Here is a 20,839-nt window from a genome sequence, read left to right as displayed (position 1 = left end):
TAGCTGTCCCTTTACTTTATTAATTATCACTGTATTGCAGATGTTTGCTTGGAGGTAGTACAGACATTTCTTATCAATACTGATAAAGCATAACAATGCTCCAGTAAAAGAAAGACGTGCTTTTATATACCATTTCTTAAAGCCTCACAATGCACCAAAGTCAATTAAAGTACTCTTTTGAGGCATAGTCAGAAAGATAGATGAATATTCACTCTCAGCAATTTGACGATAATCAATAAGAGTGTGAATCAGTGTTAATGGAATAATGTTGGCTAGGATAGCGGAAATAAACCACGTCAGCAGTTGCTAATGGTGGTGTTATCTTATTAAGGACCGGTTGCAGTTCCTCATTCTTCAATGTGAGCAGAATACAGCACAAATCAGAATCAGAATCAGATTTAATGTCACTGCCATCTGTTGTGAAATTTGTTTACTTTGTTGCTGCAGTACAATGCCATACATAATAATGGAGAAAACAAAACTGAATTACAGTAAGTATATCGAACAGTTAAATAAATAGTGCAAAAAAAAGAAATAATAAAAAAAGTAGTGAGATTGTGTTCATGGGTTCAATGTCCATTCAGACATTGGATGGCAAAGGGAAGAAGCTGTTCCTGAATCACTGAGCATGTGCCTTAACACTCTGTACCTCCTTCCTGACGGTAGAAGAGGGCATGTCCTGGGTGATGGGGGTCCTTCAGTGATTTACGCCACCTTTTAGAAGCACAGCTCCTTGAACATGTCCTGGATACTACAGAGGCCCCAGGACATCATCAACGATTACAGTACAGTACAGGTGGACAGGAGGTGGATAGAAGTGACAATACTCTACTCCCCCTCACACTTGGGCCAGTCACTCAGGGTAACCATCTACACTAGTGGCCCCAGCCAAAACACTTCCATAGAATCCACAACAGCCCCAAGGCTGAAGTTAAGTAGCACTTATATGTTTCTGTTTAAGGATTATAAAGATAAGTGAAATTAAAATTTGCATTCTTTTTTTTAATAAACTTTTTTTATTGAGTTTTCAAATAATTACAGAAATAAAAGAAAATATATGAAAAAAAAATATATACCCTTCCCCCCTCCCCTTAACCCCTCCCCCCTAACACCCCTATAGAAAAAAGAAAGAAAGAAAGAAAGAAAAAAGAAAGTGTGCCTGGAGTGCCAGAAGTTGGGATGTAATGTTAAAATTGTACAAGGCATTGGTAAGGCCAAATTTGGAATATTGTGTACAGTTCTGGTCACCGAATTATAGGAAAGATATCAATAAATTAGAGAGAGTGCAGAGACAATTTACTAGGATGTTACCTGGGTTTCAGCACTTAAGTTACAGAGAAAGGTTGAACAAGTTAGGTCTCTATTCATTGGAGCGTAGAAGGTTGAGGGGGGATTTGATCGAGGTATTTAAAATTTTGAGAGGGATAGATAGAGTTGACGTGAATAGGCTGTTTCCATTGAGAGTAGGGGAGATTCAAACGAGAGGACATGATTTGAGAGTTAGGGGGCAAAAGTTTAAGGGAAACACGAGGGGGTATTTCTTTACTCAGAGCGTGATAGCTGTGTGGAATGAGCTTCCTGTAGAAGTAGTAGAGGCCAGTTCAGTTGTGTCATTTAAGGTAAAATTGGATAGGTATATGGACAGGAAAGGAGTGGAGGGTTATGGGCTGAGTGCGGGTAGGTGGGACTAGGTGAGATTAAGAGTTTGGCACGGACTAGGAGGGCCGAGATGGCCTGTTTCCATGCTGTGATTGTTATATGGTTATATATGATATCGGAAGATCCCCACATGCTCCATGGACGTTCTTCTGCACATTTTATCCCCCAGATATCACAGAGAGCTTAGTGGCCACTTAAGTGTTCCAATGTACAGTCACTTTTACCTTGCCTACGTTTACAAATGGGCTAAATTCAGATAAGTGAACTCATTTATGAGATTGCTGAGACAATGCGGGAAAATATTAATACAATCACAGCAAGATAAAACGTCTTACTGGAAACTATTATCAAATCCTAGTTAGTGAAACTCGCAGTAAAGGGGGCACCTAGTTCGGAATCTTCTTGTTTGCCTACAGCAGAAAGGGAAGGCTTAGGAGAACTGCAGATAATGGAATTCGGAAAGAGGCAAAAACGAAGTGATGGAAGTATTTGGCAGGTCAGGCAGCATAGGCGAGAAGAAAGATAGACTTAATGTTTCGAATCAGAGACGTAACTTTTGATCGGAAACGGGAAAGAGAGAAGTTTTCAGTTGCAATGAGAAGAGAAGAAGGATAGATATGGCCAAGGGGAATGTCTGTGATGGATCAGGGCCAGGGTCGCGGAGAGGACAAGCTGCTAATGTGGCATGAAAAGAAAAATTGCTGGCAAGCACAGGCCAGGCAGAAACTGTGGAAATGAGGCAAAAGGGGCAGAGAGGGCAGAAGGAGACATTGAACAAACTTACTTTTTTTCTCTCCGGAGTGTCAGAGCGGAGAGGAGCCCTGATAGAAGTTTATAAAATTATGAGAGGCACAGATAGGTTAGACAGAATATTCCCCTCCCTCACAGTAGAAATGCCAATACCAGATAACATACATTTACTGTGAAAGGGGGCAAGTTTGATGTGAGGTAAGATTATTTTTTCTCTACAAACACAGTGAGTAGTAGGTATCTGGAAAGGGCTACTAGGGGTGGTAATGGAAGACTGGTGGTACATTTAAGAGATTTTCCGATAGATAGAATGGCAGGATATTTTACATGTGCAAGCCAAATAAGACAGTTTAATCTGGAATCATGTTCACTGCAGAGAGAAGGGCATGTTCCTGTGTTGTACTGTTCTATGCTCTATGTTCATTAGTCTAGGTTTTTATTTCAGATTTCCAGCCCCTGCAGGTTTTCATTTCGGATCTCCAGCGCCTGCAGGTTTTTATTTCAGATTTCTAGCAGCTGCAGGTTTTTATTTCAAATCTCCAGCACCTGCAGGTTTTTATTTCAGATTTCCAGCACATTAGATTAGATATTAATGTAAATATCTAAACAGCCAATCATGTGACAGCAAAGAAAATGCATAAAAGCATGCAGATATGGTCTAGAGGCTCAGTTATTATTGAGACCAAACATCAGAATGGGGAAGAAATGTGATCTAAGTCACTTTGACCGTAGAATGATTGTTGGTGCCAGAGAGGGCGGTTTGAGTACCTCAGAAACTGCTGACTCCCTGGAATTTCCACACACAACAGTCTCTAGAACTTACAGAGAATGGTGCAGGAAACAAAAAATATCCAGTGAGTGGCAGCTCTGTGAGTGAAAGCACCTTGTTAATGAGGGAGCTCAGAGGAGAACGGCCAGACTGGTTCAAGCTGACAGGAAGGCAACGGTAACTCAAATAACCAGGTGTGCAGAACAGCGTCTCTGAACACACAACACATTGAACCTTGAAGTGGATGGACTACACCAGCAAAAGACCATGAACGTAGACAGTGGCCACTTTATTAGGTACAGGAGGACCCGAATGAAGTGGTCACTGAGTGTATTAGTGCAGGAGATAATATGCAGGTGGAGTGTGAGTGACAATGGGATGGAGGATATGTTTAAAGCTCTACATCCACCATTTAACTAGTATCACCCTCTTCCTCTGGTGCAAACCCCACAAAAGTCTTGACCAAATCTCAGAGTTAGTGATTTGCAATCCAATCATTCCCTGAATATCCCCTCCTTTAATGGAAGTGCTTGTTGTACAAACGTACAGCACAGCAGCAGCTGCGTACAAGTCACACAGGAAGTGAGGTCGTCAGTCATCCTGTCTTCTTGGCAAAGTCCAGTTTAATTTCACTGACATGCCTTCAGTGGTCACTTTAATAGGTAGAACCACTCTGACCCCTCTCATTAACAAGGCATTTTCACCCCACAGAACCGCTACTCTTTGGATTGTTTTTTTTTTGCTTTTCACACTATTCTCTGTAAACTCCAGAGACTGTTGCACATGAAAATCCCAGGTTTTACTCAAACCACCCCATCTGGCACCAACAATCATTCCACAGTCAAAGTCACTTAGATCACATTTCTTCCCCATTCTGATGTTTGGTCTGAACAACAACTGAACCTCTTGGCCATGTCTGCATGCTTTTCTGCATTAAGTTCCTGCCATATGATTGGCTGATTAGATATTTACATTAACACGCAGGGGTACCTAACAAAGCAGCCACGGAGTGTACATTGGGAAATTCGTTGTTTTGCGGCAGCTGTACAATGTAATACATAAAGAAAACTAAAACTAAGAAATACATAAAATATTAAATTAAGTAAGTACCAGGTCAACCTTCACTAATCCTGGATCATTGGGACCTGTGGAGTGCCGGATTAGTGAAAATGCCGGATTACAGAAGGATCACATTAAGCAATGGCTAACTGCCTCATCATACCTTTAAAATATCATGTAAATCAGTACAAGTTAGATGATAATGAAACAGAAATATTAAATGAGTACCAAGTGAAATTTTAATAAAGTAACACACTGTACAGGCACAGATAAAATAAAGGGTACAGGTAAACATACAGGAATGAAGTTATACAGAACAGCTGAGCACTTCCGCTTCTAAAGTGAGACGTTAAATATACCTTCAGACAAAGTTACACGTCTGCAAGTGTGGGGTTGTCAGGATCATCAACATCTTCATCTTGAAAAATGAGTGAAGCATCAGGAACTGGTGCTGAAACTGGCACAACAGTTTCTTCAAAAACTGTTGATGTTGGTGGCAGCACATCTGGGTGAGCAGAAGCAGAAATCGGAGAAAGGAGGTCTTCCATATATCACATTTCACGTGACCACCAAGCGGCCGAGGATTCGGTGCTGGGCTCTTCCTTCTTCACTCGCGGTTACTGAGGGAATCTTCATTAGTTTCTTTTCCTCCACTTAGCAATATGCTTAAATTCAGCAGGTGGCCACATCTGATCTGAGGTCGTAGGCAGAAGAGAATGGAGCGCCGGCCGGGCAGCGCCGGAGGGCAGTGCACGACTGCCTGCTGGCGGGCAAAAAGGCAGACCGACCCTGCTGCTGGCGGGTGAGTGCCGGGTGGCCGTGTTTCATGCAAATGATATTAATAAATGCAGGAAAACAAGCCGGAATCACCTGTTTGTGCTTACACGAGCACGCCAACACGTGAACAGATCTAGCGCAACCAAAACAATGCGCAGCAGATTGGTACGGTGGCACGGGGAATTTGAAATTACAGTTGCGCGGAAAATTTGAAATCAGTGCCGAATTATCGAAGGAACTGGATTACAGGTGGTCGGATTAGTGAAGGTCGACTGTAGTGCAAAAAGTGAGCAAAAATAATGAGGTAATCTTCATGGGTTGGTTCAGAAAAATGATGGCGGATGTGAAGGCGCTGTCCCAAAACACTGAGTGTGGTTTGCAGGCTCCTGTACCTCAACCCTGGCGGTAGTTATGGAAAGAGGGCATAATGATAGGAGTCCTTCATGATAGATACTACCATGAGTCCTGCCAGCCTATGCTAAGGCATACAAGTCATGTGAAAAGAAAATCAGAAAACTACAGGTACTGGAAATCTGAAATAAAAACTGAAAATACAGGAATAGTTCTAATGAAGGATCTTGGAACTGAAAAGTTAAACTTCTTCTCTTCCCTCAGAGTTTGTCTGCATCTTCTGTCCTTGTCATGACAAAAAACTGTTCTTATTCCAGGAGAACTGACGGATAAGTGTTCCGAGGAAGAGTGCAAGATCCCACTCTGCTACCTTTACCTTCTTCCTGCTTCGTAAAGGCCGACGGTCTGCACTGAGGCATAACAGAGTGCTTCAGACTGCTGAAACAAGGCAAATCCCAAACTGAATCTCGCCTAGCAACCAAACCAGTTTATCTCCATTCAGAGCTGATGCATACCTGTTTTGGGCAAAACCTTCCCCCTCATCGGTGTGTGAGCATATGTGTGTGTGTCAGCATTCTTAAAGAGGTGATCACTTACATTCCTGGGGGAGAAATCACAACTGCTGACAGCTTCCACCATTGGAATAAAGTCACATTAACCCAGCACACGGTCAGTCTCTTATTCAATACTTAAAGACATTAATTTTGTAAGAATAAAGTGAATTAAATTAATGCAAGATCAATCTAAATGGTCAGCAGAGATATGGAAAGGGCCTTTTTTCATACAGTATGATTTCATACCTAATATTTGTTCAGGGGTGGTGGGAATCTCTGGCAAGGGTGGTATTTCATCAGAAAAAAAGCTGAGAAATCGGAAATCAAAGTAGGAATTTCCGGTTCCAGTTCAAGATGGTGCTACCAAAGACATGTGACAGCTTACTGGTAGTTCAAAAGCAAAGGAATTCAATTAAAAACATTATTAATGACACCTCTTTAACAAGTAAATTATGGTAAACTATCACCACAAACAATGAAGATGCCAGTGAACACAAAGCAAATGCGCAAGATGAGCCCTGCTGGAGCACTGCAAAATCGACCCACTTGGAGTTGGAGCCATCCTGGTTGGAGTGGACAACTCAGAGGGGAGAAGACGGGACAGAGGCATTCTGATGCCCGTACGGCCGGCCCAGGTGTGAGGGTGGATCGTTCTAAGTGCCAAGCTGATTTGGAGAAGTCAGGAACAGCTCCTTCGACAGCAAAATCTAGTTCCAAAGCGAATTGCTGGGCAGCGTTTTCTAGGCCCAGAGAGATTCACTGCAGCGAGGCCTGGGCCCTGATGAGAGGTACAATATGCCGTTTGGACAATCGAAGGGCCGGCCAAGGTAGACTGGAAGTCAAAGTGTAAGACGAGGTTGGATCGCTCTGGGTGTTGAGCCAGTTTGGAGAGGTTAAGAACAACTTCTCCAGCAGCAAAATCTACGCCCGGAGCAATTTGCCGTAGTGGGACAGGATCCTAGTGTGAGGTTCAGACAATTTAAACACCGGCCTAGATAGTCTGGGGGCACCTCTCTCTGTGATGTTCAGGCTGTGAGACTGTCCCCGGCTGCTGTGTTTCATGTCTGCAAACTTTCCAGAGATTTGCATCACTAATATGATGAACTGAATAACGAGGCTTTGGGCCTACTCCGTTTGGATCTACAGACTCAATTTGGTTCGAAATGCTGTTGTTGTTGCTCGCTTCGATTGTTTGCATGTCTTGTTTTGTGTTTTTCTTTTCTTTTTCTGGTGGCACTGGGAGTTGGTCGTATTTTTCTTAATTATGTTCTTTTTGGTGCCTTGCTTTGTGACTGCCAGTAAGCAAACGAATCTGAAGGTTGTATAATTTACACATTCTTTGATAATAAATAGACTTTCAATCTTCGAATCACTAAGAAGTGCTTTCCTTTCCATAAAAGCTCTGACCTGCTGAGATTTTCCAGCATTTTGTGGTTTTATTTCTGGAATTTATTCTGCATCCTGACTGTCCCTTAGGCAGATGGGTTTGCTAAATTAAAGGAATTCCGATGGTGGATCAGGCAGCCTCTGTGGAAAGAGCAGCAATTAAATGATAATAGATATTCAATCCTAACTATTAACACTGCTTCTTTTACCACAGATGCTGGATGACCTGCGGAGAATTCTGTTATTATTTCATGGAACATTACAGTCCGGTACAGGTCCTTCAGCCCACAATGTTGTGCCAACCTTATAACTTACTCTAAGATCAATCTAACCCTTCCCTCCCACACAGTTCTCCATTTTTCTATCATCTATGTGACTATCTAAGAGTTTCTGAAATGCCCCTTATGTATCTGCCTCTACCACCACCCCTGGCAGTGCATTCCATGCACCTACCACTCTCTGTGCAAAAAAAACTTACCTCTAACATCCCCCTCTACTTTCCTCCAATCACCTTAAAATTAAGCCTCCTTGTATTAACCATTTCCACCCTGGGCAAAAGTATCTGGTTATCCACTCATTCTATATCTCCTATCATCTTGTACACCTCTATCAAGTCACCCCTCATGTTTCTTCACTCCAAAGTGAAGCTCACTCACCCTATCCTCATAAGACATGCTCTCTGATCCAGACAGCATCCTGGTAAATCCCTTTACCATCTCTAAACCCTCCACAGCCTTCCTATAATGAGGCGACCAGCAATGACACAACATTCCAAGTGTGGTCTAACCAGAGCTGCAACATTATACCTCACTGCTCTTGAACTCAATCCCCCAACTACTGAAGGCCAATTTAAAACTCTATCAACTTGCACAACTTGGACCTGGACCCCAAAATCCCTCTGTTCCTCCACACTGCTGAGAATCCTGCCACTAACCCTGTATTCTGGCTTCAAATTTGACCTTCCAAAATGACTTCAGCTTTCAAACATCTGCAGTTTGGTTTATTTTAAACTTCTGAGATGGAAATATTTAGCAGGTTGGGCAACATCCGTGGAACGAGATTCTGGTGGGCCAATGGCCTAAATGCTAACTTTGCTTCTCTTCCCAAGTACTAGCCTCTTTCCATATCCGAAAGAGACCCACATCCCAACACTGGTAGAAGAAATGGCCACTGTGTATTGTCCCTGGTGTGCAGATGAGTGGTAAGTGCGTGTGTGTGTTGGGGGGGGGGGGGGTGGGGAAGATCAGAACGTGGGGAGGACAGATTACATGGGATATAACTGGCATAATGGGATTGCTCTATGAGCCAGCACAGATCTGATGGTTTGAATGACCTCTTTCTACATTGGATCTATGTAAATTTCTCTTGAGTTTGTTCACTATCCAAATAGCTTTGGAAAGAGATACGATTGTCACAGTGTCCTTTCACCAGACCACTAAGCAAAGTTATCCAAATTACTCCGCTCACACCTGGATTTTATTTAACTGCAGCAAAGTCTTCCAAGTTAGCAAGCACACAGTGAACCTAAAATCTGTCCTACCCCATTGGCACAAGACGAAGGGAGTGGAGCGTAAAGCTTGTGCCACAATGAGGCCACCCTGAGGGTGGAGGAGCAACACCAAATATTCCATCTGGGGAGCCTCCAACCTGACAGCAAGAATCTCCGGCCCTTCATCTTTCCAACCCACCTGGCTTCACCAATCACCTGCTAGCTATCCTCCTTCCCTTCCCGCCACATTTTTATTCTGATGCGTTCTCTGTCTGGTTTTGCAGTGCTGAAGAGTCTCGGCCCGAAACGTCGACTGTACTTTTTTCCATAGATGCTGCCTGGCCTGCTGAGTTCCTCCGGCATTTTGTGTGTGTTGCTTTGGATTTCCAACATCCGCAGATATTCTCGTGTTCTTTGTAAAGGTGTCTCACTCCGCCCAGCTCGTATCTACTTACCAATCAGTGATAGGATGGCCTCAGGGAGCTTTCTCACAGCTGCAGGACTGCTTCGATTAAACAGACTGGAATCTGTTGGCACGCCAAGCAATGTATGATTTGGGAACTGACCTGGAGGAATACACCACCACAGTCGTGCACTATGTCAAGTACTGTGTCACCAACAATAAAACATCCAGGTACTCCCGAATCGGAAGCCATGGATGAAGAGCAGAGTCCAGGACCTATTCAGGGCTCAGGATGCTGCTTCCAGATCCGGTGACACTGCAGCACAAAGCGAAGCCAGGTTTAATTCTTAAAAGAAGAATTAAAAGTGCCAAGTACAGATACAAACGGCAGATAGAGACCCACTTTAAAAAAAGCCACCAACCCCCCAACGTGTGTGGAAAAACGTTAGGTCCACCACTGACTCTAAAGGAAAGATCTCTGTCAGATGTGGAAGGCTTTTGACAAGAAACCCCACGAGAGGTTAACAATCAAATTACAGGAGGAAGTTTCAGCATAAGGTGCTCGAATGAGTGCAGAATTGTCACAGAAACAGAATCTCAGTGAGTTACGGTGAGTGGATCATTGTCACGGGTAGAAGATGATCAAAGTGGGGTTCCGCAGGGATCAGTTTTATGCCTGTTGCTGTTTTTAATTTACATTAATGACTTGGATAAGCACGTAACAAATGAACTTGTAAAGTTTGCCAATGACAGAAAATCATGGGGAAGGGCTGATAGCATTCAGGTAGCAGAATCAATTCAATTACATCTAATCAAAGTCCAGATGTGGGCAGATAAATGGCAGGTGAAATTTAATGTACGTAAATGTAAAATATTACATATAGGAAGGAGAAATATTAGATATAAATGTACAATGGGAGTCTTGAGTGAGAAAGTGGAATTTGGGCATCCTGGTAGACTTCTCACTGTCAACATCTAGATAATGCACAGAAGCATTTAGGGAGGCTAACAGAATGTTGGGCTATATAATGTGTTCAGTGGAGTTCAAGTCTAGAGACGTTCTCCTTAAGTTCTATAATGCTCTTGTGAGGCCACACCTTGTGTACTCTGTACAATACAGGTCCCCATATTGTGTGACGGATATGAAGACATTGGAGAGAGTTCAGAGAAGGGCGACTAGACTCATTCCAGGTCTGCAAGGTATGAGCTATGAAGAAAGATTGAAAAAGAAATAAATATTTTTAGCCTGAGTGTACCTAGAATGAGAGGAAATATGATTGTAGTGTGCAAAATAATTAAAGGTGTAAGTAAGATGGGTGCCAAATGTCACTTCAAAATTAACCCATCATTAAGGATATGGGGCCATACTAACCATCTACATGACAGTGTGGTACACTAGTGGCGAGAAATCGACCAAAAAGCACCTCAACGAGGGATCAGGACTGCACAGAACATCACTGAGACAAACTACCAGATATGGAAACCATCCACAACTCACAAAGTCTATGGCAGGCTCACAAATTCATGAAGAACTCGTCCCACCCCAGTAATCACCTATTCGACCTCCTAGCATCCAGCAGGAGATACAGAAACATCTCTGTACGGACATCCAGACTGAGAAACAGCTTTCTCCCCAAGGCTGCATGCAACTGAAATATGCCCCCCACCCATAGACCATAGGGAATATGGACAATCTCCAAGTAAAACACATGGGCATAATTCTTGATGCTATTCAATATGAATCATTGTATTTTATAAATGGGCATGTGCAGCACTTGAATGGGGCAGGTACTGTTTCTTTTAATTTTAGAGCTGTTTATAATTCAGCTCTGACTTACATGTCACTCTAAATAAGTCCGGTTATTTCAAATGCAGCCATTGTGTTTTTAGTAATTGAACTGCCAGTGTGTTGTTTTGCACAGAGTGGACATCACCGCAATCTCGTTGTCCTCAGCCATGCCAAGCTTCAAATGAACTTACTTTCACTTCAGGCTCTAGAACCGGCGTGGATAGCGTCCCCCACCTCGACGCAGGACCGACTCCACAACCTTTAGCTTACTTACAACTGATGCTCTCAGTTTTACTTACTTTTTAAAATCTATTACTCAAACAATGTGTCAGTTTTTGCACATTGGATGTTCATCAGTCTTTGTTATGTGTAGTTTTTCCATAAATTTATTATACTTCTTTATTTTCCTGTAAATGTCTGCAAGAAAACGAATCTCAGGGTTCTGTGGCATACGGTGACATAGGCATAGACACACTTTGATAATAATGTATTTACTTTGACTTTGAACTCTCCCTGGAACTTCAACAACTGATAAACACTCTCCAAGAACAAATAAACCTTCAAGACTCTTCATCTCAGCCCGAAACATTGACTGTCTACTTCCCTCTACAGATGCTCCTCAACCTGCTGTGTTCCTCCAGTAGTTTGTTTTCTACCTCGGGTTCCAGCATCTGCAGTTCCCTGTATCATCAAGATACTGCTGGGACTAAATCCTTAGGGAAAAGAAACTACAGGTTTCCCCCACAATCCGAAGGTAGAGCGTTCCTGTGAAACCGTTTGTAAACTGAAATATCGTAAAGCGAAGAAGCAATTAGCATCAATTTATATGGGAAAAATTTTTTGAGTGTTCCCAGACCCAAAAAATAACCTACCAAATCATACCAAATAACACATAAAACCTAAAATAACACCAACATATAGTAAAAGCAGGAATTATATGATAAATATACACCCTATATAAAGTAGAAAAATTGCAGGTACGGTGGAGTTTCAACTTATCAAAATCGGAAAGACAGCGAGCCAAAATCGATTCGGAGAAAAAAAAAATCGCCATGTACACGCATGTGCACGTACACGCATACGTACACACATGCTTACGCACGTACACACATGCGCAAACAACTGCCCGCACAAGGCTTCACAGTCATTGTAGTCCTTCTCGGGGTAAACACACGTATAAAGCAGGCGTCTTTTTTTGTAGAAGTGAAAATCCTCTTTGGTTAGCGAAAACAGGTACTAATTTAGGTCTTTTGTAACAGCGAGTCGTCGTAAAGCAAAGGTTCGAAAAACGGGGGGCACCTGTATCAGGATTAAGCAAAAACCTGCAGATGCTGGAAACCCAAAGCAACGCACACACACAAAATGGTGGAGGAATTCAGCAGGTCAAGCAGCACCTATGGACAAGAGCAAACAGTCAGCCTTTTTGGGCCAAGACCCTTCTTCGGGGAAATATTCAGCAAATACATTTCCATGTATGAGGTCATCCTAGAATGGTTGATCAGATTAACTGCTCGGGTAAGAAACTTCTAGGATGGCGCGAAGATTTTGTTTTAATAGTGGTGTAGTGCTTTCCGGTGGGGTAGTTTGCTGGCTGGGTAGAGTCTGTAATGAGACTGCTTCCTCATCCTGGATTCATACGAGTCCTGCAGTGGTGGTAGACTGCAGACGGTGACCTTTCCTGCAGACCTGACAGTTCGCTGCCGTTTCCACACACTGCACCAAACCAGACAGTAATGGCTGACGTGAGGATGCTCTCGATGGTGGCAGTGCAGAATTGCACCCGTACAAGCGGGAATTTTACCAACTGCCACAAAAAGTTAAACAAGGCGTTGAAAGAATTCTTTTGGTATTTTCCTTGCAAGTTATTGCTTTAGTTTTCAAGAATATTACGTGAGGGATTAAGGCTTTTTCAATAATCACAGAATGTTATCACTGAACAATTGGCTTTGAAAGGCAGAGCTGTGAAGCATGGACATGGGTAATGGTGGAATGACCAGTGGGGTAGGTTTACGCAACAAAAACTCAAAACGTGCCCAGAGTGGAAAGCCTGGGCAGATTAAGATCAGACTCGAGTTATTATAATTGTCCTAGTTACTGTCCTAATACTGGCAATAGCACTTTCATGCAGCATGAACATCGCCATGGCGACAAGAATCTGCAGATGCTGGGATCTGGAGCAAAAAGAAGCTATCAACACATCAAAAGATTAGTGAGAACAATTTATTCCAGTATTTTCCAATTCGGGATCACATCCAATTGTTAATGCCAGGAATACTGTCGATCAGTGTTTGGGTAATGACATGCGGTGATTATATTTAAAAAATTCTCAAACCAATGCATTGATAATGTGAGGTAACTGCTGAAGGAACTCAGTATGTCAGGCAGCATCTGAGGAGGCAAAGGGACAGTCGGCGTTTCAGGTCAAGACCCTGCATGAGGAGTGTAGGAGGGGAGACAGCCAGCATAAAGATCTGAGGATTACTGGATTAAGATTTTCCAATACTCATGATTTAATTTTGTTTATCACCTATACATCGAAACATACAGTAATACGTACGTCTTTTGCATTAACAACCGACTCACCTGAGGATGCGCTGGGGGAGCTTGTGTCACCACACATTCCTGCGCCAACACTGGATGCCCACAATGCTCAGCAGAACAGAAGAAATGACAAAACAACAGCAAAACAAGCCCGATTCTGTCCTCCCGCTCACGCACAGATGCAGTCATTTAACCCCAGGACAGACCTCCAGTGGACCCAGGCCTACAGACTCTGGGCTGTGACCTTCCAGGTGTACATCCTAGGACTCGGTAATCACTCGGTCTCAAACTCCAGACTGGCTGATGACAGGACTCTGAACACTAGGCCTCAAACTCCAGACTCATCAATTCACAAACCCAGACCTCGGACCTCATTCCTCCAACCCCCCCCCCATCGACAACTCACTGACCTGGGGAATCCCTCATCCACTCTCTGCTGGTCCAACATCCAACCACCGATGCCCCATGTTCATGTCGCTGGCCTCCAAATGCGGAGTGGAGTTTTATAGCCCGGCCTGACCTCTAACTCCCCCACATTACTGTTCCTAAACCCTAATCTGACTCCTAACTCCCATTCTTACCAACTGAGAAACAAAAAAAAAATTGAAAGACAACTAAATCTAAGCTGCAACTCAGTGGACTAATTGCATCCAGGAAAATACCTTGGTCTTGCTGCATTAAAAATTGAAAGGGAAATGGAAGTAGGCTTCACTCTGTGTGGCTACATTTTCAAAATCTGATCAGATAAATTTCATGCCATTAACAAGAGAGTGCTGCTGTCCGAGTTTTCTTGGATGAAAACTAACCTATTATTGATTTTCTGGTTTCTAACATGAAAAGATAGCACAGGGGAGGTTACAATAGCCAAACTCCTCCACTACCTCAAACAACTGACGTGCGTGCATACACGCAGTCGGTGAAGGCCAATGTACAATTGTTGCTGTGAACAGGAAGAAAGGTGATATATTATCCTTTTTAACATAAGGATACATGTAGAGGAGTGTCTTTCTGCACGTACAGGGCCCTGCAGAGACTCAGCAACAACCACCAGCGAAGGATAGTAAAAGCCTCCGAGAGGATCATCCTTGTGTGACGTTTACCAGGAATGGTGTTTGTACACAAAGGGCCTGAACTATTACTGAGGATCCTTACCACCCATCCCACAATCTCTTCCACTCACGATGAGGGACAGGAGCATCAGAATCAGGACTGCCAGACTGGCTAAGAGCCTCTTCCCTCAGGCTGCAAGACTAACAAATACCCTGCCAGCACCAACGTCTTGTCACTAGGACAATGAACAGCTTGCTATACTGTTTACCAATGCTGCACATTTCACACCTATTTTGAATTATATTTAACTCCGTTATGGTAATATTTTATATATGGTGTGTGACCTATGTATTGTGGGTGCACTGTGGTCCAGAGAAACATTGTCTCATTTGGTTATATCTGTACCTATTTACCTATATCTATCTCCAGCTCTATACACACACACACATACACACTTCTTCTTCAGTTACCCATCGAAAGCAGATGATGACAATGTCCACTCCGTTAACGGTGAGATCTTTGATGACTATACAGTCCTATCCTGGACCCACAAGCTCTATTGCAGGTGGGACATGTATATGTGGTAGTGGTGGCAACCACGGCTGCATTTCTCCTGGCTCTCTTCTGCTGTCTTCTGGTTGTTCTTTCCATCTCCAGAATACGAACCCCATCCCTACACAGCTGTCACTAAGTGTTACAGTCAGCAGCAACATCCTCCAGGTCCTCGGGTCTGATCTTGCACTTCCTTAAAGCATTCTTCATCTGATCCTTATAGCGCTTCTTCAGCCCTCCAGCTGAGCGTCGACCATGATGTAGCTGGCCGTATAACACTCGGCGGGGTAGCCGACAAGGGGGCATCCTTATCACGTGCCCCAGCCACTGCAGCTGACGCTGGGTGATCATGGCCTCTATCTATATATATATATAGACACACACACACACACACACACACACACACACACACACACACACACACACACACACACACACACACACACACACACACACACACACACACACACACACACTCGAATGTGAATTTGAACAGGGACACCTGGGTGGTGGATTGGCAACTCCCAGCTTTCTCACTGATCCAACAGACTGCCCTGTTCAGGCACCGCCACCCCAGTTCCTTTGCTGCATCAGCGCTGTGATTAGTGTACAAGCCACATCTTGCTGGAACCAAGCCCTTCAATGCAGAGCACTCTTGCCAACTCAGGCACAGTGCCAACGCTACTGGCTTCACAGCAAGTCCTGAATCGGGAAAATGGAACGGCTTCATTTAAATTTTGACCTTCTTGCCACCTGATCTATTTCTATTTTCTTCCTTACAACAAAGAAGAGGCCATTTGATCCATCAAATTTATGCCGGTTCAGTCCTATTCCCCACCAATTTTCCCAGTAACCTGCTCTCCCCAATCTGCTCAACACAGCAGTTAGCGTAATGCTGCTACAGTGCCAGAAACCTGGGTTCAGTTCTGCCGCTGTCTGGGAGGAGTTTGTACATTCTCCCCTGACCGTGTGGGTTTCTTCCAGGTGCTCCAGTTCTCTCCCACATTCCAGAGATGTATGTGTGAGTGGGTTATTGGCCACGGGGGTGTCACTGGGCGGAGCGAGCTTGTGAGCTGTTACGGTGCTGTTTCTCTAAATAATTAAATTTAAATTGTCCTACCCACTTGAACTATGAGTAATTTACAGTGGCTAATTGATCTACTCAGCCTGCACACCTTTGGGAGGAGGGAGGACGGAAACCAGCGCAGTCACAGGAAGAGCGTGCAAACTCCACAGGCGTCAGGCTGGAAGCGGGGCCTCTGGGGCTGCGAGGCTGCGGCTCTACCCACGGCACTGCTGTGCCTCCCCGGGAGTGGAATCCTCCCCCGTACAGGAAGCAAGTTCCTCCACTACGCCTCCACCCTCCCTTTGTGTGTCTAAAAGTGACTCAGCCCCAGATTCACACACAGCCAATAATTCAATACGGGCAGTGAACAGTTTGCTTTCTGGGTGTATCTGTGGGGCTCCATTGATTTTACCGAATTGCACCAACATTATTATTATCCAAAACATTTCAAATGCCTCTCATAGTGGCCTGTGTGCAGTGAAAGCTCTGGGCTCATAGCAACCATTAAACACAGCATTCACCACCCAAGAACTTCAGCAGAATGGTGGGGCCAGGCTGCAGGGATCAGGTGACACTCTCTCTACCAGTTAATACGACGTCCTGGGGGAGAATGAAACACAGGGTAGAGTGACAGGATTACTGAAACGTCTGCGCCTACAATACGGTACTTTTACTCTAGTCGGCAAGGTCCACTATAGACGAGAAACCTAAAATTGGAAAGCTATTCGGATGTTTGTGGTGGCGGAGTGACCTGGGCTCGACCCTGACCCTGACAGAGCGCAGACGCTCCGTGATCAGGTAAGTTCTCCCACCCCGAGTGCACTCGTTTCCTCCCACATCCCGGGATGTTGGGTTAATCAGCTGCTGTGAATCGCTGAGAAAGGAGGATTAGGGATGGAAGGGCATTGTGAGAGAGCATGGTGTAGGGGTCAACATTGCCCCGAGGGGCCAGACAACTCCTTTCCATGTTGTAAGGAAATATGAGCACCTGACCACAAGATATATCCTGCAACCACCGTCTCCTATTTTCACACTCTTTCCTCCAGTTCCCCCTCCACACTCACTCCAGGGTCCAGAGCTCTGCACTTTAAGACACATCAGAATGATCTCCCCATCCTGACCTCCACATGCAACACAGAAGATTTGCCGAGCCACTCTAAGTAATGTCTTTCAGAGAAGAATTAAAAGGAGGCCCCATTTACTTACTTCCATTCCCTCTCAAATGGCCATCGTCTCTCCTATGCCTCCCACCCACCTACCGTCCTCTCTCTGCCACTACCTCCGAACAATGGCAGCCCCTTCCCAATTCATGCTCAACTCCTCCTTTCAGAGACAGAAAGAAAAGGCGAAAAGGATCGAGCGTGAAGAGCACGTACCCATATCTGAAGTTTTACCCTCTTCTCGTTTCGGTACACTGTCTTCACCTTGAAGTCGATGCCGACGGTGCTGACGAAGGCAGACGTGAAGGAGTCGTCCGCATACCGGAAGAGAAACGAGGTCTTGCCCACGCTGCTGTTCCCGATGATCAGCAGCTTGAACATGTAGTCGAAGTTCTGGTCTGCCGCATCCTTCTGCACCTGTCTGGTGTCGTTCGCCGAGGCCATCTGCAACGGGAAAAGGAAACGGCTCAGAGCACGCCATCAGGCAGTAGGCCTGGACTGCGAAAGGGGCCACGCTCTCTGCCAAGCTGTAATCACTCAAAGTATATGGCTGCAAGACACCAAAACCAGCTGAGAGTTGTCGTGAAACTACCACGAGGGATTTGGGAGGAAAGGAACTGGAATTTTTATTTAGAGATAGAGCACAGGCTCAAAGAGTCCGCACCACCCAAATGCACCCACGTAACCAATTAACCTACTAACCTGGATACCTTTGGAATGTGGGAGGAAACCGGAACACCCGGAGGAAACCCTTGCGGTCACAGGAAGAACATACAAACTTCCTATGGCCAGTGGGGGAGAGTTGAACCCGAGTCGCTGGCACTGTTATAGCGTTACACTGCCGAGCTGCCCCGTTCCCAACTGGAGTTAGTCAGGTGTACCGAGGTACAGTGACAAGCTTGTCTTACGTACTGTTCATACAGATCGAATCATTACACGGTGCATTGAGGCAGAGCAACTTTAAAAAAATTAACAAATGCAGAGCAAAGTGCAAAAACTTCAGAGAAAGTGCAGCGAAGATGGACAATAAGGTGCGAGTTCATAACAAGGTAGGGTGCGAGGTCAGGAGTCCATCTTCCCACCCTAGGGAACCATTCAATAGCATTATAACAATGGGATGGATGTTGTCCTTGAGACTGATGGTCTGCGGTCTAAGGGTCTGAATCCTATATAATAACTTTACAAAGATTTCATGAGGGCATTGCTGAAAGAGGAAATGTGAGTGGCATTGACACTTTGCAAGAGAACATACGGCTTTGACAGTACAATGAAAGCAAAATTCTCTCTTCCTTCCCCCCCCCCACCCCATCCCCCAACCTCCACCAATCAGGCAGAAGATATGATAGGGAGCGCGTGCTGCCGGGCTCAAGGACAGCTTCCCTCCCGCCATTGGAAGACTATTGAACCGACTTCTTAAATGTTCACAAACAAAAGAAAATCTGCAGATGCTGGAAATCCACGCAACACACACAAAATGCTGGAGGAACTCAGCAGATCCAGGCAGCACCTCTGGAGAGTACAGTCAACGTTTCGGGCCGAGACCCTTCAGCAGGACTAGAGGAGAAAGAGATGAGGAGTAGATTTAAAAGGTGAGGGGAGGGGAGGGAGAAGCACAAAGTAACAGGTGAAACCAGGAGGGGGAGGGGTGAAGTGAAGAGCTGAGAAGTTGATTGGTGGAAGAGATACAGGGCTGGGGGAGGGGACGATGGGAGGTTAGCAGGCAGAAGACCAGAGCGGGATGTCCAGGAAGAGGAGGAGGGCTGAAGATCCAGAGCAGGCACAAGACCACCCTCCCGCCTTTCTTTCTTCCATGACCTTCAGCCCTCTACAATTAGACTCTCCCTTCTGCAGACCTGTGTCTCTCTCACCGATCAACCTCCCAGCTCTTCACTTATCCCTCCCCCTCCTGGTTTCACCTGTCACCTGTCTTCCTGCTGAAGAGCGTCGGCCCGAAACGCCGACTGTACTCTTTTCCATAGATGCTGCCTGGCCTGCTGAGTTCCTCCGGTACTTTGTGTGTGTTTCTTAAACGGTCAGATCTACTCTGGGCTCAGGTAGTTTTCTTTGGAACAAAGTACACTAGCACAGCGGTTAGCATGACGCCATTACAGCACCAGTGACCTGGGTTCAATTCCACTGCTGCCTGTAAGGAGTTTGTACGTTCTCCCCGTGACCACCTCCGGGTGCTCTAGTTCCCTCCCACATCCCAAAGGCCTACGGGTGAGTAGATTATTTGGTCACATGGGTGTAATTCGATGGTGTGGGCTCGTTGGATCAGAAGAGCCTTCTATTGTATCTCTAAACAAAATTAGAATGTAGCTAAAAGGAGATTTAACTGAGATGCATAAAATTACCAAAGGATAAGACAGGGGATACTGACCTTAATTGAAAGATCAGTGATTCAGGGGGATAAACTTAAGAATTAGAGTTCAGGAAAGAGTTATTTCACTAAATGAGTGATGGGAAACTGGAACTCACCATCTGAAGGGGTAAAGAGATGGAAATCTTTGCCCCGTTGGAAAGGCACCTGGCAGTCTCTTGCAGCTGTGCCCTACGGTAGTCGGCATTGAACCTCAGTCACCGGACAGGTGAGGAGCTATGTCCCCGTGTCACCTGAGGGCAGGGGTTCCCAACCATCATTAGGCAAAGGACCCCTACCCTACATCAGGTTGGGAAGCCCTGCCCTCGAGTCTCGGAGTTGAGAAGGTTATGGGGAGATGTAGTGAAGGCGCTCAAAGCCTTGCCATGAAACAGGAGAGACCGGTCACCCCGTGGATGCAGATTTGAGTGACTGTAGGAAATACTATCAGGCCTAGAGAATAATTAAAAAGCAGTGGGCTACTGTAACCGACAAATTATCAGTTGAACAGACGGTGAACAGAAGACAGAGAAACAGACCATTCTGCCCACCCTTTCCATGCTAGCCATCAACCCCTCTGCACCATCTAGCAGACAAAATCTACCAGAAAAAAGGACATGTCATAAAACACAAACGATTTAGCAGATGTTGGAAATCCAGAGCAATACACACAAAAAGCTAGAGGAACTCGGCAGATCAGGCAGCATCTATGGAAGGGGCTCCACAGGGGACTGTCCTGTCTCCCTTTCTCTTCACCATCTACACCTCGGACTTCAACTACAGCACAGAGTCTTGCTATCTTCAGAAGTTTTCTGATGACTCTGCCATAGTTGGATATATCAGCAAGGGAGATGAGACAGAGTACAGGGCTACGGTGGGAAACTTTGTCACTTGGTGTGAGCAGAATCATCTGCAGCTTAATATGAAAAAGACTAAGGAGCTGGTGGTGGACCTGAGGAGGGGTAAGGCACTGGTGACCCCTGTTTCCATCCAAGGGGTCAGTGTGGACATGGTGGAGGATTACAAATACCTGGGGATACGAATTGACAATAAACTGGACTGGTCAAAGAACACTGAGGCTGTCTACAAGAAGGGTCAGAGCCATCTCTATTTCCTGAGGAGACT

At 45.0% G+C, this 20,839-nt stretch overlaps 1 protein-coding gene across 2 annotated transcripts in view; it reads right to left on the bottom strand.

The window, feature by feature from the left end:
• The window catches only part of rab3da (RAB3D, member RAS oncogene family, a), a 65,363-nt gene that overhangs the window by 23,858 nt on the left and 20,666 nt on the right, over nucleotides 1-20,839 (bottom strand). For both annotated transcript variants that reach the window (XM_073069133.1, XM_073069132.1), the window contains exon 2: nucleotides 17,572-17,799. In XM_073069133.1, coding sequence (XP_072925234.1) covers nucleotides 17,572-17,799 — 228 coding nt within the window. The remainder of the gene's footprint in view (nucleotides 1-17,571; nucleotides 17,800-20,839) is intronic.

The sequence above is a fragment of the Hemitrygon akajei genome, chromosome 16, assembly GCF_048418815.1.
Source record: "Hemitrygon akajei chromosome 16, sHemAka1.3, whole genome shotgun sequence".
Taxonomy (NCBI): domain Eukaryota; kingdom Metazoa; phylum Chordata; class Chondrichthyes; order Myliobatiformes; family Dasyatidae; genus Hemitrygon; species Hemitrygon akajei.
This window is presented reverse-complemented; position numbering and strand designations above follow the sequence as displayed.